Below are 25,242 nucleotides of genomic sequence, written 5' to 3' on the forward strand. Positions count from 1 at the left end.
TCTGAGTGAACTCCGGGAGATGGTGGCCTGGCGTGCTGCGATTCATGGGGTCGCAAAGAGTCGGACACGACTGAGCGACTGAACTGAACTGAAAGATTTTGAAATGAGGAGATTATCCTGGATTATCTGAGTGGGTGCCATGTAATTACAAAGGTCCTTATAAAAGGAGAAGATCAGTGGATGAGAGTTAGAGAAGGTAATGAGGTGACAGATGCAAGAGGGCAGAGTGACGGGAGGAAAAATCCTTAGGCCAAGGAAGGCAGGCTGACTCCACAAGCTGGAAAAGAGAAGGAAAAAAATCCTCCTCTGAAGCCCCAAGAAGGAAAACAGCCCTTCCAATACCTTGATTTTAGACTTCTGAGTTCCAGACAGTAAGAGAAAAATTTGTGCTGTTTTTCTCCACCAAATCTGTGGTCAGTGTTACAGCATCAATAGGAGACTGAAACACCTACTGCAAAACTGGAGGAGCAAGCCCACGCTCCCAGGCTGTAAACCCTAGCTTCCTAAGCTTTACAGAGATGGGGCAAGGGGTGGCAGAGCCAAATATTTTGAAAAATCCCAAGGGCATTAAGAAGAGATTTCAACCAACTATACAATGGAGACACCATCTTGCTTTAAGATGGAAAAGAGTTAGTTTTCCATGTTTACAGGGACTGCCTCTCTCAAAGAAATTCTATTTCAGTCCCCTTAGGACTGCCTGATAACCCCTCCTTGGAAAGGATCCTGTGGACTTAACCAGTCTCGCCTGCACACACCCTCATATACAGCCTGTGCTCCAGCCCCATCAGACCACTAAGAACTTCCAGAACGTGATAGGCTCACCATGCCCTTGCAGTTGGCTTTTTGGGGAATGACCTCTGCTAAAATCCTTCTTCTTCAAAATTCAGTTCAGTCATCACTGCCTCTGTGATGCCTTCTCGGGCTCCCCAGGCCTCCTTCTGCTCCTCCCTTCCTTCCCCACACCCTGAGTACCCCTCTTAAGAGAGCACTTGGTCTTGCCAATGTCTGCTTGTCTCCCTCCCCCACCCCACCAACATGCACTCCTTGAGGCCAAGGAAACTCTATTCCTCTTGCGTCACCAAACCACTGCCATCTCCCATCCATACCAAGTACTTCCCAGCTCTTTCCCACCTGAGTAATGCAAACTCACCCTGCAAGGCAGTACTTCCACCACCAGGTAACTTACTTCTCCAAGAATAAGCTCCACCTCTGTGTTCCTGCCACCCTTCACTCACCCCACGCACAGGATACCCACTACCCTGCATTCTGGTGGTTATCCCTGGGCTGTTTGCTCATTAGGTGTGGAGGTCCTTGAAAACCACACCTCCTTTCCCTAACTATCCCTCTGTATTTAGCACAGGGCCTGGTTCATAATAAAATACACAAGGAACATTGACTCAATTAAAACGAAAATGAAACACAAAACGGTAATGCCCAGGTCATCTCGCTGAATTAAGCCCTGTAATTCAGAGGAAGCCTTTAAAAGCAAATACTTCATGTGAAAACTTTTGCAAGGCCAGCTGTTGACCATGGCTAGTTGGTTTCCCCTGTGATCCCACACAGATTTTGGAGTTCACGGTAGAGATGGTTTCAGTGTTACTAGATATTGGGTTGGCCAAAAAGTTTGGATTTTTCCACGTTACAGAAAACCCAAACGAATTTTTTGGCCAACCCAATATGTAACATTATATACAGTCGTTATATATGTAAGTTATTACTAATAATTTTGGGGTAAATATTGGAGAAAATTTTCATTTTTCATCTCAAACAGAGAAGTATTAGTTTACCAAACTTAGTCTAAGTCATGAGTATTACCTTTAACTTTGAAAAAGGCTCTCTAGAAGGGCAAGTCTGAAAGGAATATGCTAAGTACAGATGAGTTTAATGAGAGTTCTAATTGGATTTATCTAACACACTACTGCCCAGCCTCTAAATTCATAATGGGAATTAGATCTATAATTTACTGAGCAACTACTATGGACCAGGCAAGCAAATATTATTTCATTTCAAGACTCAACAATCCCATATGATAGGTACTACTATTGCTGCTCTTATTTGTTTTTTGTTTTGTTTTTTAAATTTATTTATTTTAATTGGAGGTTAATTACTTTACAATATAATAGTGGTTTTGCCATACATTGACATGAATCAGCCATGGGTGTACATGTGTCTTTTGGACTCTGTGGGAGAAGGCAAGGGTGGGATGATTTGAGAGAATAGCATTGGAACATGGATATTATCATATGCTGCTCTTATTTGAAAGATGAAGCCCCTGAGGTTCAGAGGAGTTAAGTAACTTTAGGATGCTTGGGAGAGCACCAATCAGTAATAACATGATTTCTAAGGTTTTTTAAAGTGTGAGTGTGTGTGTTTTAATGAGACAAAGATCTGACAGGCAAACAAATGGTAGACTCAAGAAGTTTCCACATAATTCCAGCCAAGTAAATTGTATTTGTTCACCAAGGTTGGGTTCAAATTCTATCTGTTCTGTGCAGTATTTCCTGACAGCTCCATCCCACAAGCACTTTCTAATCTTCCTGAACTCTGGTCACATCTTCACTGTTTTCTGGCCCTTTCAGCGCTCTGTGGGTTTGCCCCTCATCTCCAGACTCAGTGTCAGGCCCACAAAGACAAGGACCATGGCTTCCAACTTTTTTGAACCCCTCTGGTGCCCAGGACTACATGCAAGGATTTCCCTGGTAAGAGAGCTAAACACTCCAAGGAAGAGAAGCAGTTCTTTTAAATCTCGACTACCAAAACTCACACACTTTTCAAGACGTGTCTCTAACCTCCATTTAGCTTTTCTGGACCACATCTGCTAGAAACGAGAAGCCTCACTTTCAAAACACCCGTTTGAAAAATATACATTTCAGCTGTGGTACATATACACAATGGAGTATTACTCAGCCATTAAAAAGAATACATTTAAATCAGTTTTAATGAGGTGAATGAAACTGGAGCCTATTACACAGAGTGAAGTAAGGCAGAAAGAAAAATACCAATACAGTATACTAACACATATATATGGAATTTAGAAAGATGGTAACGATAACCTTGTATGCAAGACAGCAAAAGAGACACAGATGTATAGAACAGTCTTTTGGATTCTGTGGGAGAGGGCGAGGGTGGGATGATTTGGGAGAATGGCATTGAAACGTATAATATCATATAAGAAACAAATCGCCAGTCCAGGTTCGATGCAGGATACAGGATGCTTGGGGCTGGTGCACTGGGATGACCCAGAGTGATGGTACAGGGAGGGAAGAGGGAGGGGTTTCAGGATGTAGAACACGTGTATACCCGTGGTGGATTCATGTTGATGTATGGCAAAACCAATACAATATTGTAAAGTTAAAAGAAAAAAAAAGCCTCTAAAAAAAGTATATTCAATAAAAAAATACATAAAAATTTTATACAAAAGAAAAAAAATAAAATAAAATGAGCCAGAAGCAAAAAAAAAAAAGAAAAGAAAAATACTCATTTCAGAGATAAGAGCTTTACTGTTGGACTCTGACAGACCTACTGAGAATTCTGGTTCCGTTGCTTCTGAAGTGGGTGACCTTGATGGAGTCACTTCATTCCTCAGAGTCTCAGTTTCCTCATTTGTAAAATGTGAGTCTTTGCAACCTCCTCATAGGGCCATGTGAGCTATAAACATTGGGTTGACGAAAAAGTTCATTTGGGCTTTTCTGTACCATCTTATGGAAAAGCCCAAACAAACTTTTTGGCCACGCCAGTATTACAATGCATTCAACATAGCATGTGTACATATGAAAGCTCCAAAATGGTAGCCATCATCATTACCATGACTATTTCAACACACTGCCTGGTCCGGAAGACATTTACACTCATGTGTTTCCCAACTTTTTAGAGCAGCAGTTCTCAAACTCTGGAGCATACCAAAATCATTTAAAATGAAGTTACACAGGACACAGCACAGACCTACAAAATAGAGTCCTCATTAAGCAAGGGAGAGAGTGGGAGTTGGGCAACTCTACTTTTTTTTTTTAGAACTTCTTTATGCTTTTTTTAAATTATTTTTTTAATTAATTTTTATTATAGTTGCTTAATGGCAGAAAGTGAAGAGGAACTAAAAAGCCTCTTGATGAAAGAGAAAGAGGAAAAAGTTGGCTTAAAGCTCAACATTCAGAAAACGAAGATCATGGCATCTGGTCCCATCACTTCATGGGAAATAGATGGGGAAACAGTGGAAACAGTGTCAGACTTTATTTCTGGGGGCTCCAAAGTCACTGCAGATGGTGACTGCAGCCATGAAATTAAAAGACGCTTACTCCTTGGAAGGAAAGTTATGACCAATCTAGATAGCATATTCAAAAGCAGAGATATTACTTTGCCAACAAAGGTCCATCTAGTCAAGGCTATGGTTTTTCCAGTAGTCATATATGGATGTGAGAGTTGGACTGTGAAGAAAGCTGAGCGCTGAAGAATTGATGCTTTTGAACTGTGGTGTTGGAGAAGACTCTTGAAAGTCCCTTGGCCTGCAAGGAGATCCAACCAGTCCATTCTAAAGGAGATCAGTCCTGGATGTTCTTTGGAAGGAATGATGCTAAAGCTGAAACTCCAATACTTTGGCCACCTCATGCAAAGAGTTGACTCATTGGAAAAGACTCTGATGCTGGGAGGGATTGGGGGCAGGAGGAGAAGGGGATGACAGACGACGAGATGGCTGGATGGCATCACCAACTCGATGGACATGAGTTTGAGTGAACTCCGGGAGTTAGTGATAGACGGGGAGGCCTGGCGTGCTGCGATTCATGGGGTCACAAAGAGTCGGACACGACTGAGCGACTGAACTGAACTGATAGTTGCTTTACAATGTTGTGATAGTTTCTAGGGCAAAGCGCATCTGCTATACATTTAGCCCCTCTCTTTTGGTTTTCCTTCCCATTTAGGTCACGTCAACACAGAGCACTGATTACAGTTCCCTGGACTATATAGTTGGTTCTCACTAATTACCTATTTTATACATATGGGCAACCCCACTTTTAACAAACCTCCCCACCCCACTGCAAATGATTCCAGGTGCTCACCAAACCTGGAAAATTCTGCTGGACAATACTGATTCCTAAATGACTTACCACGGAACCTTGAGGCTCCAAAGAGATACTTCCAGATCAGTGGTTACCAACCTTGGCTGGATTGACATTATATAGATATCCGAGCATAACCCTCTGAGATCCAGATGTTCATCTGGGATGTTACCAGGGTGTCAAAACTTCTAAAAGATGGGCAAAGGATTCTTATGGTCAACAGAGGTAGAAAACCATTGCGGCATTTGGATCTAGACCCTGGATTTCTACAGCAAGGCCTATGAGGCTTCAACTAGAGCAGCTCAGCTTTTGTCTGTGTGACAAACTGAGCCTCTACCTAAGACTGATTTTGCAGACAGGATTCTTACGCTTCAAAAAATAGTTAAGTTTGGTATGGCAGAAACCAACATGACATTGTAAAGCAATTTTCCTCCAATTAAAAATAAACTTAAAAAAAAAAGTTTGGAGTCTGTCATACAGAGGGAGGAAAACAAGTATCATATATTAACGCATATATATGGAGTCTAGAAAAATGGTACAAATGAACCTATTCACAGGGGAGGAATGGAGAGGCAGCTGTAGAAAATGGACTTGGTGGACACAGCGGAGGAAGGAGAAGGTGAGACGAACTAAGAGAGGAGCGCTGACATATATACACTCTACCACGTGGAAACCGACAGCTAGTGGGAAGCAGCTGTAGAACAGAGAGCTCAGCTCAGTGCTCTGTGATGACCTAGCAGGGCGAGATGGCATGGAGAGGCTCAAGGAGGGGATATATGTATACTTACAGCTGACTCACATTATTATACAGCAGAAATAAAGACACTGTAAAGAAATTATTCTCCAATTAAAAAATTTTTTTTAAGAATACAAAAAATAAGTTACATTTGCAAACAACTGCTCTAACTGTCAGTAAGAACCTGGAGCATCCCTAATCTGGTTTTTATACCTTTGTGTCTGTCTGGGGCCTTACAACATATTAGATGCTTAATAAATATTTGTTAGAAGGTTGTATCATTTTGTTTTATTTGTTATCTGGCTCCAGTTAGGTTTTCAGTTGGCTAGCATAACAATCTAACAGCTTCTTAAACATCTAAACCCCCAATGGCCTTTGTTTCAAACCTTGAACCTGAAACAGAGAGTGAGGCAGACAGCCATCCAGAGAACACACTGACATCTCTTCTGGGGTCACATATGCTATGCAAGTTCCTAATGACTAATAAATATAAGCAAATGTGATTTTCGTCAGCTAGGAAGAGCTCAACATTTGTCAGCAGTGTGGGTCTTCCAGGATAATATTTGGATTATTTTATCTGAAACTGTCAAATTACAAAAGCATGATAGAAACTTGTAGGAACTTCATAGTAAACAGTAATTGGCCCCTTGTCAATAAGTTAGAAGAAAAAAAATTCCTGCTGCCAAAACACATGGGCTGGAATGCCTGCAGCCCAGGCCTACAGCCAACTGGAGCCTGTTCCCCAGGCAGCTCTCCTGGGTTCTCAACCACAGAGGCTGGAAGAGAAGTCCCTAGTACTCCAGGGATCTGGGAGTCAGTTCAGTTCAGTCATTCAGTCGTGTCCGACTCTTTGCGACCCCGTGAGTCAAAGCACACCAGGCCTTCCTGTCCATCACCAACTCCTGGAGTTCACTCAAACTCACGTCCATCGAGTCAGTGATGCCATCCAGCCATCTCATCCTCGGTCGTCCCCTTCTCCTCCTGCCCCCAATCCCTACCAGCATCAGAGTCTTTTCCAATGAGTTAACTCTTCACATGAGGTGGCCAAAGTATTGGAGTTTCAGCTTTAGCATCATTCCTTCCAAAGAACACCCAGGACTGATCTCTTTTAGAATGGACGGGTTGGATCTTCTTGCAGTCCAGAGGATTCTTAAGAGTCTTCTCCAACACCACAGTTCAAAAACATCACGTCTTCGGGGCTCAGCTTTCTTCACAGTCCAACTCTCACATCCATACATGACCACAGGAAAAACCATAGCCTTGACTAGACAGACCTTTTTTGGCAAAGTAATGTTTCTGCTTTTCAATATGCTATCTAGGTTGGTCATAACTTTCCTTCCAAGGAGTAAGCGTCTTTTAATTTCATGGCTGCAGTCACCATCTGCAGTGATTTTGGAGCCCCCCAAAATAAAGTCTGACACTGTTTCCACTGTTTCCCCATCTATTTCCCATGAAGTGATGGGACCGGATGCCATGATCTCAGTTTTCTGAATGTTGAGCTTTAAGCCAACTTTTTCACTCTCCTCTTTCACTTTCATCAAGAGGCTTTTTAGTTCCTCTTCACTTCCTGCCATACGGGTGCTGTCACCTGCATATCTGAGGTTGGAGTCAGTAGCACCTTCAAATCTCAGCTTTCTCGTGGCTCTAAGAATCTGAGCAATCACCTAAACCTCTTCGGGCCTTAGATCCTCATGTGTAACACTTCATCACATCCTTAGAGCCAGGACTGCCTGAGTTCCAATCCTGACTCTTCACAGACTAGCTGTGTGACCTTGGGCAGGTTACACCCCTTCTCTGGGCCTCTGTTCCCTCACCTCTAAAATGAGGATGATATTAGTACCTATCTCATAGGGTTGTCCGTGAAAAGAGACAAGAACAGTGGCTGGTACAGAACAGGCATTCCATAAGCTGTTATAAATCTGCAATTTTGAAACCAAGCATTTGGAAAACAATTTTTTGTCTTTCCTTTCCTTTTTGCATTTTTCTGTTTGGTACCAAAACTCTTTGGGCAGCAAGCCTCGCCTTACCGGACATAAGGCTTTTTATGGTCTTTTTTCCCTTCCCAGCTGATGTGAACATTTGCAGGTTTCACTGCAGCAGTAGTAATGTGTTTGCTGATGGGGTGCTGCCCCATGCCATGGAAGGAATGCCATTAACATGTGAAATATGCCCTGAATCACCTTGCTAAACTCCGAACAGTTCTGAATTCTAAAATGCCCACTGCCATAAGCATTTCAGATAAGGGACTGGAGAGCTATGTTTTTATGGGGTTGTGGTCAGGATGAAGAGAGGTAACACAAACCAAACCCTTGGCTTTAGAAGCAGCAGCCTCTCAGTCCCAGAGTGATACTGGGGGGTCCTCGGGTCTATACGCAGGAACAAAGAAAGAAGGAAGCACCTTCTCCCAGGTGATCTCTCTTTTACTCTCCCACTGGCAGGCCAGCCAGGCCTCCAAACTCTCCCTTCTATCAGCCAAATTTGGTTTATCAATTCAGGATGCGGCCAAAGCATCTTCTCTGTGAAATGGCTCTTTCTCTCCAAAATCCTAACAACCGGGTCAAGAAAGACCTGTGCAGGCAAGGGTGGATGGGTTGTAACTCCTCTCTATTTCTAGGTGGCTGGCAGCTGAAAAGGACTCAGGCAGTGTTAACCACAGTGGCCATCGATGCTAATGTCTGAACTGCAAGTGACAAGAGGGGCCAGGCAGCCCATCTTATACACTTGCACCCTCCCTGAACTGGGCATTAATTTGGCTTAATGACTAAACTAAGTATTTCTTAAGCGCAGCAGGGATTCCCAGGTGGCTCAGATGGTGAAGAATCTGCCTGCAATGTAGGAGATCCAGGTTCGATCCCTGGGTCAGGAAGATACCCTGGAGAAGGAAATGCTACCCACTCCAGTATTCTTGCCTAGAGTATTTCATGGACAGAGGGTCCCATACAGTCCATTGGATCGAAAAGAGTCCGACACAACTGAACGACAAAGACTTTCACTTTCGTTAAGCACAGTGAGCACACCTTATACTTGCTACTCTTCCTGTAAATGTTTGTTGTTTATTGCTTTCATTCTCTGACAGAGGACGAGATGGTGGGATGGCATCACTGACTCAATGGACATGAGTTTTAGCAAACTCCAGCAGATAGTGAAGGACAGGGAAGCCTGGTGTGCTGTGGTCCACGGGGTCGTAAACAGTCAGAAAGGACTATACAACCGAACAAAAAATTGCTTTCATAGGAATATTCTCTCAGAATTTATCATGAACCTTGGATGCCCAACAAATGCTGCAGAATGGATACTAAATAATCTGTGAATGTTGGTTGATTCATTCACTAACAAGTTTTTCTCAGCATCTGTATTCCTACCTTGCCATGGGCACTGCCTATTTTGGCTTATTTATGCTAGCCTAGGGCTTCCCTGGTGGCGCAGAGGTTAAAGCGTCTGCCTCCAATGCCGGAGACCTGGGTTCGATCCCAAGGTCGGGAAGATCCCCTGGAGAAGGAAATGGCACCCCACTCCAGTATTCTTGCCTAGAGAATCCCATGGACGGAGGAGCCTGGTAGGCTACAGTCTACAGGGTCGCAAAGAGTCGGACATGACTGAGCGACTTCATCTTATGCTAGCCTCGCCACCTAAGGCTTTGAAGAGTTATACAACTATTCTGATTTTGTTGACTCTAAAAAATATCTAGATCTAATTAATTAGACATATTCTCACAGTTGTGAGTTCACTCAAAATACTTTGGATAAACTTTCTAGAAAAATTCATAGAATCCTGAAATCTATAGGCTAGGAGCAAGTTACACTCCAGACACCCAACCTGTTCAGGGATTTCAAACTCACGTCAGCTCTTGGCTTTAAAAAGCCCCTTGTTTTGTGTTCTTAGCTCAAATCCACACAGCCTGCGGCCAGGATTCTCCCTTTCCCCCAGCACTAGACGGGCACTAGGAAGGAGCTTTCCCTGCTCCGGGTAGCTCTTTCAGTCCTCCTCAGGGCCTCCCTAAAGTTGAGCTTAAGGACATTCTTAAACTCAGCTTCACTTTGAAGACAATTCAGAATCACAGAGTGGGTGGGAGTGGCTTCAATGCTGTAAAAGGCTGCAAAATAAATCAAAGGATGGAAGGAGATCCGTGGAACCAAGAATTCCTCCCCACCTGGCAGAAGCAAAGCTTTAACCGCGAGATCTAGGATGAAGAGTGGCGAGCGTGGCACATCCCAGCAGGTACAGGGACGATAGCGGGAAGGCGCTCGGGGGTCGGGAGGGCAGGTACCTTCTCTCCGCCGTGGGTTCGCGGCCCCGGGCCTGCGGGTGTCGGCTGCCTCGCAGCGCCGGGCCCTGGCGACTGGAGTTGAGGCCGGCAGGGGCGCGTGTCTCCTCGCGGCTCCGGTGCAGCGGCACCGATGTGCGAACGGCTGACACCACGTGGCCCGTGAAGGCGCGCGCGGGGGCTCCGGGCCTTGGTCCCCCGCGTGCGCGGTACGAGCTGGGCAGGCAAGGCCGCGTCTGCTCCATCACGCCGCCGCTGCAGCTGCGCGAGCAGGCGGACCAGGGGCCCCAGGAGCCCCACACGCCCGGGGCGCCGCCACCGCCATCCTCGGGGGCACCCTCGGCCACAGCCATCCGCTGCGGGACCTGTGGAGACAGAGGCCCGTTAGGGGACCGCAATACCCGCTCCTGCTTAACCCGCATAGGCCGTGGATAACCCAAAAGGCTTATCCATTAGGCACAAGTTGGCACAGGGCCTGTGTTAAAATCTGAAAACAAAATAGAACCCAGCTTGGGTTATACTCATCCTCATACAGACGAAGTAATAAAATAGAATGAACATATGTCTACACACACACACACATACATACATACATACATTTATATAAAGGAAGAGACATACACAGGCACAACTGTATATGAATACATATACATATTTTATATTTTTATATTTATATAATTATTTTTATATATTATATATATATTAATAAAGGAAGGGACACACAAAGGCACAAGTGCATAGGGCTCACCTATGTGACCCTGGCTTTGGGGACCATGGCCTTGGAGAGTGCAATGCACTGTTCTCACATCTTAACTGAGGCTTACCCCTCAGGTCCTTGGGGTCCAGGCTAGAAGGACAGGGCTTCTTTCTCAAGTCGGTGAGGAGGCCAAGGCCCAGTGTCTCCATGCAGTAAAGGCAATGCAGTTTAGAGGCCCTGCTCCAGAGGCAGATACCCCTATCACACCCCTGCCACTTCTACCAGTACGACCAGAAAGTTTCTGAGGCTCTCTGTGTCCTAAAGAGGGATAGTACCTACCTACCTATTTCACAGGCTCTAAGATGATTTAAGTTAGGATACCTACACACACAGCAGAGAGCAGGCACTAAGTACGTGCTTGGTTAAACCATAATGATCTTTTCTGCTTTTCATCTTTTCTGCTTCCATGGTGAATCAGGAGAGATTAAAAATGTCAGAAAGTTAAAGTTCTATCCTGAAGGTGATTCGACATTCCCATGCATTTAACTGGCCCTTTCACAGAGAGCTATCATGCCAAGCAGAGTGCTAAGCATGGGTACCCTTCTGTTTCTTCATGATGCAGACAGGCTCTGAGTACCAGCTGTATACCAGTGTTGAGCTAGGACCTGAGAACAAAGAGAGAAGCACCCCACGTTGCACAAATGGACTAGACCTAGCAGCAAAGAGCTTTATGCAGCTAAGACAAGACTAGGGGAGTCTCCCGGGGAACCGGCTGCCTGGCTGGGTAGGGTATGGGTTGAGAAGTCCTCAGAGGAGGAATCACGGTAAAATAGCTGTAATTATTCTGGTATCCACTTGGTGCCAGATAGCACATGTAATTTCTAGTCCTCTCAGCATCCCTGGTTACAAACATTCTCACCTCTCAGAGATGAAGTTTCCCACCCAAGGATCAGAGACCTGTGACCTGCCTCAGTCATGTGGTTGCAGCAGAGGTTGGACTCGAGTCTCCTCAGCCCCCAGTATAGGCAGTTCCAGAACTGCCTGCTCTCTCTCCAGCAGATGGCTCTTGAGCTTCTGAATCATTCCCCTGGAATGTCCTTCCTACCCTCAGGACACCGAACAGCACTATGTGAAAGTCACTCAGCTGTCCTGTCTGACTCTGCAACCCCGTGGTCTGACTATACAGTCCATGGAATTCTCCAGGCCAGAATACTGGAGTGGGAAGCCGTTCCATTCTCTAGGGGATCTTCCCAGCCCAGGGATTGAACCCAGGTCTCCCGCATTGCAGGTGGATTCTCTACCAGCTGAGCCACAAGGGAAGCCCAAGAAGACTGGAGTGGGTAGCCTATCCCTTCTCCAGTGGATCTTCCCGACCCAGGAATTGAACCGGGGTCTCCTGCATTGCAGGCGGATTCTTTACCACAGGGCCACTCGGGAAGCCCTGAGCAACACTATGACTTTCCTTAAAAGGAGGGTTTTTCAGTGAACCTCAGGCTTCCGTATGATATGCATAAATGCCTCCAGACTACCTCAGCTTTTTTTTTTTTTTCTTTTTTTTAGATATTGGTTTTGGGTAGCATTGTTTGCCCAAAGGTCCAAGAGTTTGAAGACCTTTCGCAGTTATACTCCTCTGTCCCCAGGATACCCCTGAGAGGTGAGAGGTACAGGGATTATCTTCCCCTTTGTGTAGAACAAACCCAGTAAGGTTGAACTCCTTCACGGCACCTGGAGACATGGAGCCAAGACTACCTCAGAGGGTGGTGTGAGGACTCTTTGAGGAAACGCACCCAAGTGCTTAAGGCGAGTGCTCAGGAGTGAGTGTGAGCCACTGCTGTAGCGCACTGTGGTCCTTAACAGTCCTCCAGGTCTCAGCTCCAGGGTAGAGTCCTGGCACTCAGTTACCCGGAAACCATGGGGCTTGTGCAGCGGAGGCCTCCCTCCCTCCTTCAACTACAGCCTTCCCAGGTGGTGCAGTGGTAAGGAATCTACCCGCAACGGGTGGGAGACACGAGTTTGACCTTCCCTCCATGGGAAACTACCCTGGAGGAGGAAATAGCAACTCACTCCAGTATCCCTGGGAAATCCCATGGACCGAGGAGCCTGGCGGGCTGCAGTCCATGGGGTCACAAAGAGTCGGACACAACTGAGTGGCTGAGCACTGTTACTGTCACTCAACTACATTCCAGGGCACAGAGGGGTCTCTGGATGACCTTGAGAGTTTAAACTGGGTCCCTGAAGGTTCAGAGAGTGACTAAGGCAGGATGAGTGAGAGGGCTGAGCAGCTCAGCAAAGAACCATCTAATCAGAGGTTCGAGCCGAGAGCTGGATGTCAGCCTGCCAGTCTACGGGCACCATGTTCAGAGAGCTGTGGTGAGGTCAGAGGTCATGTGGGCGGAACCAGCAGGAGATATGGTTAGAGCAAGGTTGGGACAGAAGGTTCTGTGACTGAAGGGCTGCAGTTTCCTAATCACCAGATGTGAACAGAAGATGGGGATGGCCACACGAGTGGCAAATAGGGTCAACTCATCAGTCCTAAACCTGGGACCCAGCAGGGAAGGCTTTTCTCTTATTTGTAAATACAAAACACAGCAAATGGAAAACAAGCTTTTGTTGTTTCTTCTCCTCCCTGATATATCCTGATTTATTAATAAACTGATGATGGATTCACTGGGTGGTTATAAAAAAAAAAAAGTGTCGAATCAGGTTGCAGGCTTGATATATAAAGTAATTCCTAGTGTGTAGGGGGCGGTTTGAATGGTGGCTTTCCCCAAAAGATATGTCCATGCCCTAACCCTGAGAACTTGTAAATGTGACCTTATTGGGGAAAAGGGTCAATGTCGATGTAATTAAAGGATGAGATGAGATCATCCTCTTCCGGGGGGAGGAGGGGGCCCTAAATCCAATAACAAGTGTCCTTAGAAGACAGGAGAAGGCCACGCAACCATAGAGGCAGCGACGGGGCTGAGCAGCCACAGGCCAGGAGCTGGAGGAAGTAAGGAGAATTCACCCCGGCTACTAGAGGAAGCACAGTCCTGAAAATACCTTGATTTTGAATGTCTGGCCTCCAGAATTGTGAGGGAATAAATTTCTGTTGCTTTAAGCCATTAAGTTTGTAGTTATTTATTACAATGGCCATAGGAAATTAACACAGTCTCTTGGTCCTTCCAGGACAAGGAAGAAAAGCATACAGACATTTGTCGGGCTGCTTCTCTGTGCTGAGCACTGTGCAGACAGCTCACAAGCATGGGGACAGGTTGTGTGGCATTGGCACCACTAACCCCAGGTCACCACTTTACAGGATCCCTGGGCCACTCTGGGAGATTGATTGTTTTGTCTCTTTTACAGGAAGAAACTGAGGCTCAGAGAAGCTGTATGACTCGCCCATAGTCTCTGGCTAGTGAGGGGCACAGACAGGACTAAAACTGCGGTCTCCTGACCCCTACTCTGGGCTTCCCTGGTGGCTCAGTGGTAAAGAATCCGTCTGTTGATGCAGAGGACTCAGGTCCAATCCCTGGGTTGGAAAGATACCTTGGAGGAGGGCATGGCAACACACCCCAGTATTCTTGCCTGGAAAATTCCACAAATAGAGGAGCCTGGCAGGCTACAGTCCATGGGGTCACAAAGAGTTAGACTGAGCAACTGAGTAGGGTCACACACATGACTCCTACTCGAGCACTTTTTTTTTTTCATGCAGCATGTTGCCTCCCTGTCTGTGTTTTTAGTGAAAAACAGAAGAGTAAAATGAATAGAAATAAATCCACTTTGATAGTCCTAGTAGAAAGATAATAGGGATAATCAAACAGAGGAAGTATATTTCTGGCACATTTGGGGACTTCAGTTACCCATCACTTCCTGATTTATCATGAACACAGATAACTAAGGCATTGTCTATAATGTCTAGCTTTGACTGCAGCTAAAAATCCACTTCCTAGAACTAATCCCACCCTTGACTTAGTTTCCTATTGCCCAGCTGGGCAGGGTCCCTGGGGAAAGAAAACATGAAACCACATTCCATCCTCTTCTGTTCATAAGAATTCTCTAATTTATAAAGTTGAATTATGGTGAGTGATTTGAAATTCCATCTCGGTCCCCATGGTGAGAATCCAACCACAAGCTCCAGAATTGTATTTTTATAGTACATAGCCAGAAACAAAGGGGGAAACAGAAAAACAGAAAGGAAAGAAGGAGGGGAAATGCAGAGAAAGAAAGAAATATCAAAGGAAAAAATAAAGGGAGGAGAGCTTTGGATATCAGCCTCCTAGTTTCATCAGCCTCCCATCCGCCCTCTACTCCTTCCAGTCCTCCTGACGACCCTCCTCTCTCCTTCTTTTCTGATGATCAGGGAGTTTTCTGTGAGGCAGGATGGGAAAAATTCCAAGTGTTCTCAGACACATTATTCCTAAAATTAGGACCTTGGTTAGTCAGTGACAAACAGCTAAACCAAAGAATAAATCATAGTGAGAGATAAAAACAAGTAATAGAAGCTCAAAGCTCTGTCAACTGCTAGCCCATTGTCCCTTCCCCAAGATATACACGGCATATCAGGACTGAAGGAGAAAAACATGAGGCACTTCTCAGATGACCCCAAACTGCTGATTTCTCTCACTTATTAAGAGTTTTAACAAATCAGTAAGAAAAAAAACAAACAACCCAACGGAAGTAGGTTTAAAGGGCATGAATGGGTAGTTTACAGACATTTCGTAAGTTCATGTCTTGAAGCCCTAACCCCAATGTGGTGGTATTTGGACATGGCACCTTTGGGAGTAAATTAGGTTTCGACCTCTCCCTTCATGGGACTGTTGTTGTTTGTGTCCTACTCTTTGCAACCCCATGTTTGTATACCAAACTTGCAGGACACCAAGCTTCCCTGTCCTTCACTATCTCCCAGAGTTTGCTCAAACTCAGGTCCATTGAATCAGTGATGCCATCCAACAATCTCATTCTCTATCAACCCCTTCTCCTGTCCTCAGTCGTTCCCAGCATCAGGGTCTTTTCCAATGAGTCTGCTCTTCACATCAGGTGGCCAAAGTATTGGAGCTTCAGCCTCAGCATCAGTCCTTCCAATGAATGTTCAGTGTTGATTTCCTTTAGGATTAACTGGATTAGTATCCTTATCAGAAGAGGAAGAAAGACCAGCACTTTCTGTCTTTCTCTCTACCATCTAAGGATATAGTGAGAAGCCAGCTGTCTTCAAGCCAGGAAAAGAGTCCTCACTGGGGCATCAAATCTGCCAGTGCCTTGATTGTCGACTTTCCCCAGCCTCCAGAACCATGATAAATAAATTCCCATTGTTTAAGCCACCCTGTCAATGATATTTTGTTTTAGCAGCCCAAGCTGACTAGTATAGCAGAGAAATACAACATATATATGAAAACTGTATAATGTTCCATGTAATCAAATAAATGCAAACTAAAACAACAGAATTCCACTTAGCCCCATCAGACTGGTAAAGATTATAAAGTTTGACAATACCAATATGGCAAGAATGTTCACTGTTGATGGGAGTCTAAACTAGGTCAGTTCTTAATAGGGAACTTTGCAGTACCTACCAAATTTTAAATGCACAAACCCTTGAGCCCAGCAGCTCTGTTTTCAGTAGTTCACCCTTTCAGTTCAGTTCAGTTGCTCAGTCGTGTCTGACTCTTTGCGACCCCATGAATCGCAGCACGCCAGGCCTCCTTGTCCATCACCAACTCCCTGAGTTCACTCAAACTCACGTCCATCGAGTCGGTGATGCCATCCAGCCATCTCATCCTCAGTCGTCCCCTTCTCCTCTTGCCCCCAATCCCTCCCAGCATCAGAGTCTTTTCCAATGAGTCAGCTCTTCCCATGAGGTGGCCAAAGTACTGGAGTTTCAGCTGTAGCATCATTCCTTCCAAAGAACACCCAGGGCTGATCTCCTTTAGAATGGACTGGCTGGATCTCCTTGCAGTCCAAGGGACTCTCAAGAGTCTTCTCCAACACCACAGTTCAAAAGTATCAATTCTTTGGTGCTCATCTTTCTTCACAGTCAAACTCTCACATCCATACATGACCACTGGAAAAACCATAGCCTTAACTAGATACACTCAAAATTAGTGAATAAAGTTGTATATAGAAAAACTTTTATTGCAATACTTTTCGTAAGAACAAAACTAAAAACTCTGGAAACAACCTGAATATCCATGAAAAGGAGTTTGGTTAAATCCTCTCAAATCTAATCCATTCAAGCAATGGAATACAACCCATCTGTTAGAATGAGGTAGAGATATATATCTGTTAAATTGGACAACTCTCCGTAATATATGAGTAACAAAACAAAACTAAACCAAGAAGTAGAACAGTATGTGGAAAGTAAACCTATTTATAGATATCATCACTGTTGTTGTTAGGTTGCTAAGTCGTGTCTGACTCTTTTATGACCCCATGGTCTGTAGCCCACCCAACTCCTCTGACCATGGGATTCTCCAGGCAAGAATACTGGATTGGGTTGCCATGCCCTCCTCCAGGGGACCTTCCCAACCCAGGGATTGAATCCACATCTCTTATTTCTCCTGCATTGGCAGGTGGGTTCTTTACCACTAGCACCACCTGGGAAGCCCATAACATTTATATTATACAACTATTTATATATCATTTACATTTTATGAGGTATTATAAGTAATCCAGAGATTATTTAAAGTTTCTGGGAAGAGGCACATAGGTTATACACAATACCATACCATCTTATATAAATAAGAGACTTGAGCATCTGCAGACTTTGGTATCCTTGGGGGTCCTGGAGCCCACATTCCTCATATCCAAGGATTGACTATAATGTAGATCTGACAGTGTCATTGGGTAATGAAATAAAAGAATGAAGTATAGTCGCAAACACGCTAGCAGTCGCCAAGCAGGAGCACAGGAGAGCTCCAATCGTCCCTCCACCGGAAGAACTTAAATCATTCGACACGAGTTTTATAATGTGTAAGAAGCAGATCCAGCTGTCAAATCAAATTGGTGCTCTCTCCATTCCACTGAAGGTTTTTGAGAATGGGGGAGGGTGGATGTAGAGGCAAGATAAGAGAATTGAAAGAGAAGATTTTTCAAAGTACACATACAATGCCATGCCTTTTCCCCAGAACTTATGTTATGTCTTGCCTGGGGTGAGGCTTGGATCCAAGGAGATGTACACTTTGGATAAAATCGTCCAGGCTTCTGATAGTCCCCTTCCTCATATAAGAAACAACTGCTTGGGACTTCCCTGGTGGTCCAGTGTTTAAGAATCCGCCTGCCAATGCAGGGGACACAGGTTCAGTTCCTGGTCTGGGAAGATTCTACATGCCGAGGAGCAACTAAGCCCGTGCGCCACAACTACGGAGCCCACTTGCCCTTGGGCCCGTGCAAAAGAAGCTACCACCATAACAATCTCGTGCACCGCAACTAGAGAAAGCCCGCGCACAGTAGCCAAGATCCAGGGCAATCAAATTAATTAGTTAACTTTAAAAAACTGCCTGTTATTACAGTATTTTTCTAAATAGTCACTGTTGGGCATGAGCCAGGGAGCAGAAAAAATGGAAGGCATTCAGAGAAGTAGGAGAATCAAGGTAGTCACATCCCTATTTTAACTTGACCTGTGCAAAAGAAGGGGTGGTAGTAGGGGTATTAAAATCCCCCAAAGGTTTTGGTTTGGAGCTGGATGCCATAATGAACAACACTTTGGGATCTGTTGTATGGAAGTTAACATTAGGGAGGGATGTGTAAATGTATACTGATGGTAGGATGTATGCACTGGGCAGCCTGGCAATTATTACCTTTTCCCTGGGTCCTTTAGGAAATCCCCCTCCATGCTGGATCAAGTATAATAGGAATGTACTCAGGGACCCTGACAGCTGAAGCCAAGGTAAGCAGTGTGAGCCAACTGAACAGTCCCTGGAATCTGAAATCTCCAGTAAAGTGGCCAAAAGAACACAGACAGCTTTGGGTCCTTCATCCTGATCCCATCGCTTGTGCTCTGAGACCATTCCTGTTGCTCTCTGGAGTGCCTCAGCGCCTATCTGCTTCCTAGGCTGGTTACAGTGAGTTCCCCAATGCTTATGTTAGTTTCTGTGGCTTGCAGTTAAGAATCCTAAATGATATCTGTGTGTGTTTAGTCGCTCAGTCGTGTCCGATTCTTTGCGACCACATGGACTGTAGCCTGCCAGGCTCCTTTGTCCATGGGGTTTCTCCAGGCAAGAGTACTGGAGTGGGTTGCCATGCCCTCCTCAAGGGGATCTTCCCAACTCAGGGATCGAACCCAGGTCTCCTGCATTGCAGGCGGATTCTTTACCATCTGAGCCACCAGGGAAGCCCAAATGATATCTAAATGATTGAAAATAAGATAATATGTGGCAACCAAGATAAGATGAAAAAAGCTGGGTCTGCCTTTGGCATACTACTTGGAGAGAAAGCAATGACTGGGATGACCAAAGGTAGTCCCGACTTGGCAGAAGCCTCAGGATTAAAGGAATCCAGGGCTGGAGGCTTCATATGGAGACAACAGTTGATCACGGTAAGTGTAACTAGAGAACCAAGGCCGCCATGAAATAGGAGGCACTAAGTGAATAGGAGGTTCACAGGGACAGATAGCAAGTGAGCTTAGAGAAGAGTTGGAGAGGCAACAATCTGAACAATGGTGGCTGTGTTTTATTTCATCATCATCTTTTTAAGGCGGATGAACGTATATGACTAAAATAGGATGGTCAAATAAACTGGGGCTTCATGACTCAATGAAATATCATCATCATGAATAATACAGAGCAATGTGAAGAGTCCTGTAATATAATACTAAGTGAAAAATGCCAAATACAAAATTGTAACTATACTGTGATTATAAAAATGTAAAGATTCTGTAGGCATATGAACAAAGCCTGGAAGGGGATGTGGAAAAATGAAAACACACGATCTGTTACTCAAGCTGGACCCAGGGTAAGTTTTCTTGTAATTGAAAAAAGTTCAGTCATGGTTATAATATTGCTTGCTCAATAAATAAAAATAAATAGATTAAATGGAGAAAGATTCAGAACAGACTGCTGGGGGATGGGGAGAGGTATGGAATAAACTGAGTGTTGGTGGAAGTGCTCCTCACAGAAAGCCCTGGGAATTTCTCATTGCCACCAGAAGATCCATAACTAGGAACAGTTCTGAATGTTTTCAATGTATTTGGTTTCGGTACTAATGTGAAATCATGTAAGATTTCACTGGTTTCTAATTTTCTTTCTACAAAATTAAACCTACCATCTGTTCTTCATAGAAAGGGAGTCACACGCAAAGTCTGACATTCTAAAGTCTTGTTCTAGAAGAGACTGGAAAATAAGACTTTGGTTTTAGCCACATCACCAAATCAACACCCTAAAGCAAACATGGCCAAAACACACCTTGGAGTTTCATCCCGGCGAGCAAAGCTTTGGAACTCTGAGAGCACACAGAAGCAGGCACGTCGAGTTGGCCCCCCAGCTAGGAAATTTGTTACCTGTGCGGGAGTCCTGTGCACCATGATGAAGACACTCCAAACTCAAGCCAGATGTAAATGAAAGACCGCCATGATGGTTTTCTCAGGGACACAAATTCAGCCTTACATTTTAACCAGCTATCTTGACTCTGCTACAACACAGACTGCAAAAGCCCCTACTCTTACCTTTCAGCATAATGTCAAGGCCAGCAGCTGCAAAATGAATCTAAGAATCTCACAAAAATGGGAGACTGGAGTAAAACATGCTCAACCTTGATTATCACGTCAAATGTTTATACATAAGAGAGCTCTACAAATGCATTTTAAAAGGATGCATTTGCACAAAACCATCATAAAGGGGGAGGAGTGGGTGGAAGCCAAGGGAAAGAGAGAGAGGGAGATGTGTAGAAAGAGGAATACCAAGCCTCAGCTAAAGCATGAACCATACAGAGGAAAACCCATTGACAGGGAGCCACCCGAAAGCTAAGTAAGTATGAGTTTTGTTGCCCTGCAGATTCCAAGTCTATCTGCCAGGCCCTTGGGCCCTCTCTTAATACCTGTGTTCACTGAGTTGATGAATTCTGACAGTAAATGATCTTAAATTCATCAAACTCCATCATATCCATCCACAAATATGATACTTGAGTATATGTTGTTGTTCAGCCACCCCCTCATGTCTGACACTTTGTGACCCCATGGACTGCAGCACGCCAGGCTTCCCTGTCCCTCACCATCTCCTGGAGTTTGCCCAAGTTCATGTTCATTGCCTCAGTGATGCCATCCAGTCATCTCATCCTCTGTTGCCCTCTTCTCCTTCTGCCCTCAGTCTTTCCCAGCATCTATGTTTGCAACAGATGACCAAAATACTGGCGCTTCAGCTTCACCATCAGTCCTTCCAGTGAATATTCTGGGTTGATCTCCCTTAAGATTGACTGGTTTGATCTTCCTGCTGTCTAAGGGACTTTCAGGAGTCTTCTGCAGCACCACAGTCTGACCCAAACGCTGGAGAACAACACAGATATACCCTTGTCCTCCTAGCCCTAGTCCTGTGTTGCTTCTCCATGTGTGACCCACCTGGTACCCACAACATCATCAGCCTCACATCTGCTGGAGACACGCAGATCCCTGGATCTCACACCAAACCTAGTGCATAAGAATCTCCTGGGTGAGGCCCAAGAATATGCATTTTAAACAAGTTTCCCCAGTGATTTGAATGCATCCTCTGGCTTGAGAATCACTGGTCCCTGGATGCCTCAAGAGCAGTGGTCCCCAACCTTTCGGGCACCAGGAACCAATTTTGTGGAAGATAATTTTTCCATGGACCTGGGTGGGGGGAATAGTTTTGGGATGATTCAAACACATTATATTTATTGTGCACTTTATTTCTAATCTAATGCTGATCTGACAGGAGGTACTGGTTCCCAGCCCAGAGGTTGGGGGCCTCTGTGATGGAAAGCATCCAACTGACTTACCGTCTGGGGTTTGGGGCTCTACTACACACTGCTAATTCCTAATCCCCAAATGCTCTAGCCACACTATTTTATTACCCTCAAATTCCCTGCTTTTCATCCCACCCTTTTGACTTCTGTCATTCAATTCGATCCACAGAAGGATATCTACCTAACATGGGATCCACGCTAAGCAGCCTCCATTTGAAATGTACTTTTAGGAAAGGAAGTACAACAGCAATTGGAACTGTAGGAAGATGAAAGAGAAGGGAAAGGAAGACTCGTGGGAAACCCTGGACTGGCTCCTTGTTCTGGTCCCAAGTCCGCTGTAACTCACTTTCTGATTTGGGGCACGTTGGTCTGTGGCTCTGGACCTCAGTTTCCATATCAGTAAAATGAGCCGGTTGGGTTTGATGAGGGCTGGGGTCCCTTCCAGTGCTAACAGGCTCTGATTTTTCCTGGAAGAGAGCTGACATTCCTTGCCACGTATGGATTCGCTTCAAGTACCACAACAGAGAGGCAATCCCACAGGTTGTGCCCAGGGGTCCCCACTGCCAGCCAAGCGCAGGCTTTCAGCACAGAAGATCTTCCCTAAATGTGGTGCAAAGGAGGCCCGGATGCCTTCCCGGCCCGGCCAAAAGGATGGAATGAGGTGAATATTTGAATGTGATCTGCATAATCGGAAACACTCCCCCTTCTGAAACGGACCTGACTCTTTCATCACCAGCCACATGGAAATCATCCTCGGTTGTAACTAGAAAATAACATAGAGCATGTGCCTGGGTCCCCAGGCCGCCCTGTGTGGCTGCACAGTTACTCAGAAAACACAAGCAGATGTCTTCTCTGTGTGCAGAGCCTGGGTGTGTTCTTTTGTTTGGTGGCTGGTCCATTTGGCCTCATGCTCTCAACAGCAATCCACTACCTGCAACCCAAGCCAACCGGGACAAGTCAAAATAGTGAGTAATTCACACAATAAAGAGTGCTGGCTTCTGGACCGGAGGTTGACTCGGAACCTTCCAGTAGAGACTTCTGCCTGGTGATTTGGCCATTTACATCTGAGTCAATAGCCAGCACTCGCTGGGAAGCAGCTGGGATCAGCAGGCTCCTAGAAGGAAGGCAATTTGAAAGCATCCCCTGGAAATTGGCAGCATCCCACGCAGAGCAGAGCACACAGGAGACACTCAGTAAACACTCTGCGGGATGAAGGAGCCTGCAGACGGGTTGAGATGGGCCCTACCTGGATTCCCAACTTCAAGTCCTTCCCTTGCCCACTCACTCCTCCTCGTGCCATCAAAGCTATTTTCTCCAGATCTAGCCCTACTGCAATACTCTCATGCTTACCAATGTCTCTTGAGTTCTCACTCTCCAGAAGATGAGATCCAAACTTACTTTGTGCCGTGGCATTTGAAACTTTTCATAAACCTCATAAACCAGCCTCACCCTTCCGTTCCAGCTTCAACTCCTCTGCTGCCCTCTCCCCTATGCCCGCACTGTGCTCATGGCATGGATGAAGTTGAGAAGGAGGACACATGCTTCTCCCTTTCTGCCTTCACCCTGCTAAGCTCACAGCTCAAATGCCTCTCCCTTCTCCTTTCCTCCTCTGCCTGGGAACTCATACTCAGCTCCAAAGACCTTTCCCTTCCAGGTTTAATGGTCTCTCTCCCATGCTGCAGGGTCATTACCCACATCCCTCTCCATAGCACTTACCACCTGGCACTATAATTACCTGTGTACGTAACTATAATTATCTGTCTCCCCAACACCATGAGCCCACAAGGCAGGGATTATGCCTATTTATGTTTGTCTTCCATTTACTCTCTCTAACAGTACCTCTTGGAGAAGGCAATGGCAACTCACTCCAGTACTCTTGCCTGGCAAATCCCATGGACAAAGGAGCCTGGTAGGCTCCATTCCATGGGGTCGCTAGGAGTCAGACATGACTGAGTGACTTCACTTTCACTTTTCACTTTCATGCATTGGAGAAGGAAATGGCAACCCACTCCAGTGTTCTTGCCTGGAGAATCCCAGGGACAGGGGAGCCTGGTGGGCTGCCACCTCTGGGGTCGCACAGAGTCGGACACGACTGAAGCGACTTAGCAGCAGCAGCAATAGCAACAGCACCTCCTGTCACCGGGCAAGGCCCTCAGAGAATGTTTGATGGAAGGATGAATGAGCACAGGGGTGAATGAATGACAAATGTACCAACTGCTTCTCCTCTCCCCAGAACAGCATGCCCGCTCTCCTATCTCTTCAAAGTAAGGCACTCAGTATTTGATTCCCTGATTATCTCCTGCCTTTTGAAACTTCCTCTCTCCTTGACTCCAGGGCACCATGCTGTCCTAGATTTCCTCCTAAATTTACAGCTCTCTTCTCTTCTGTTACCTAGGTCTTCTTCTATCTGCTGGCTTCTCTTTTATTTGCCCTTCAAATGTTAGGGCTCCACTCTTGGCTTTCCAATCTTATCCAACTCTTCTTACAGGGAAATACTGTAGCATCAGCAACGATCTTTCATGATGATATTTCCCTTATTAATGAGTAGCCCCAAACTCTCTCCCAAGCACCAGATTTACATTCTAAATCACCAACTCTACTTACCCACACATGGGCTTCTCACACTCAATATGTCATCTAACCAGGACCTGAACACCTGTTCCACCTTCTGATTCATCCAACTGGTTATAAAATATGACAGCTTGACCTCAAAAATGTTTCTGGACTCCATCCCATTTCACCCACCCCAGGGCCCATGGCTGGGGCAAGGTTTCACTTTCATTTGCTCTTACCTGGTCTCTATCCATTCAACTCCCCTTCCTTCCACTTCCAGAATTACAGTCCTAAAAATCACGCATCCAAGTCTCATGTTTATTGACTTCCTGGAGCTCCCCTCTGCCTCCAGAACTAGTCCTCCAGCCTGGCTCATAAGTCCCCCTCACTCTTTGGCTTCTTCCTGGACCTGCAGCCTCCCCTGCCAGTACTTCCCTATTCTTAACTTCTCACTCAGCTGCCCCAAGTTTTTACACCACTCTGTGCCTAATATCGGAGAAGGCAATGGCACCCTACTCCAGTACTCTTGCCTGGAAAATCCCATGGACAGAGGAGCCTAGTAGGCTGCATTCCATGGGGTCGCAAAGAGTATAGCCCATGCTCCTGGGCTCTAAAGCCCTCGCTCCCACTTTTACTTCACCTGATAAGTCCTACTCATTCTTCTAGACCTCCTGGATGTCACACCCTCTTTGTAGACAACCCCAACTCTCGAGGCAAGGATGGCTGCTCTGTTCTTTAGGCACTCAGAGAATTTTGAACACACTTTACTGTATTCCATTATAACTTCTTGATGTGTCTCATACCCCAAGTTGTGAAACAAAACCAGATATAAATTTCTTGTGCTCATCTACAAATGGAATAAGTATAAAACTGAGAACAACAACAAAAAATCAAATTAACAATATTAATTTAATGTGATGGATGGTTAATGAAACTAGACATTGCAGAGTGTGACTAGGATATATCTAAGCTTTTGAAATTTTACTTATTGACTACATTCTTCTGAATTTGAGCACGATGAACTATCATTTGAGCTATTTTTTTTCTGTTGAAA

The 25,242-nt window shown here is 45.3% G+C and overlaps 1 protein-coding gene across 1 annotated transcript in view; it reads right to left on the minus strand.

The window, feature by feature from the left end:
- LOC120853518 (thrombospondin type-1 domain-containing protein 4) overlaps window positions 1-25,242 on the minus strand; it is a 631,548-nt gene that overhangs the window by 550,949 nt on the left and 55,357 nt on the right. Inside the window, exon 3 of the mRNA XM_040227426.1 lies at window positions 10,055-10,416. Coding sequence (XP_040083360.1) covers window positions 10,055-10,416 — 362 coding nt within the window. The remainder of the gene's footprint in view (window positions 1-10,054; window positions 10,417-25,242) is intronic.

This window comes from Oryx dammah, unplaced genomic scaffold (assembly GCF_014754425.2).
Source record: "Oryx dammah isolate SB20612 unplaced genomic scaffold, SCBI_Odam_1.1 HiC_scaffold_26, whole genome shotgun sequence".
NCBI lineage: Eukaryota > Metazoa > Chordata > Mammalia > Artiodactyla > Bovidae > Oryx > Oryx dammah.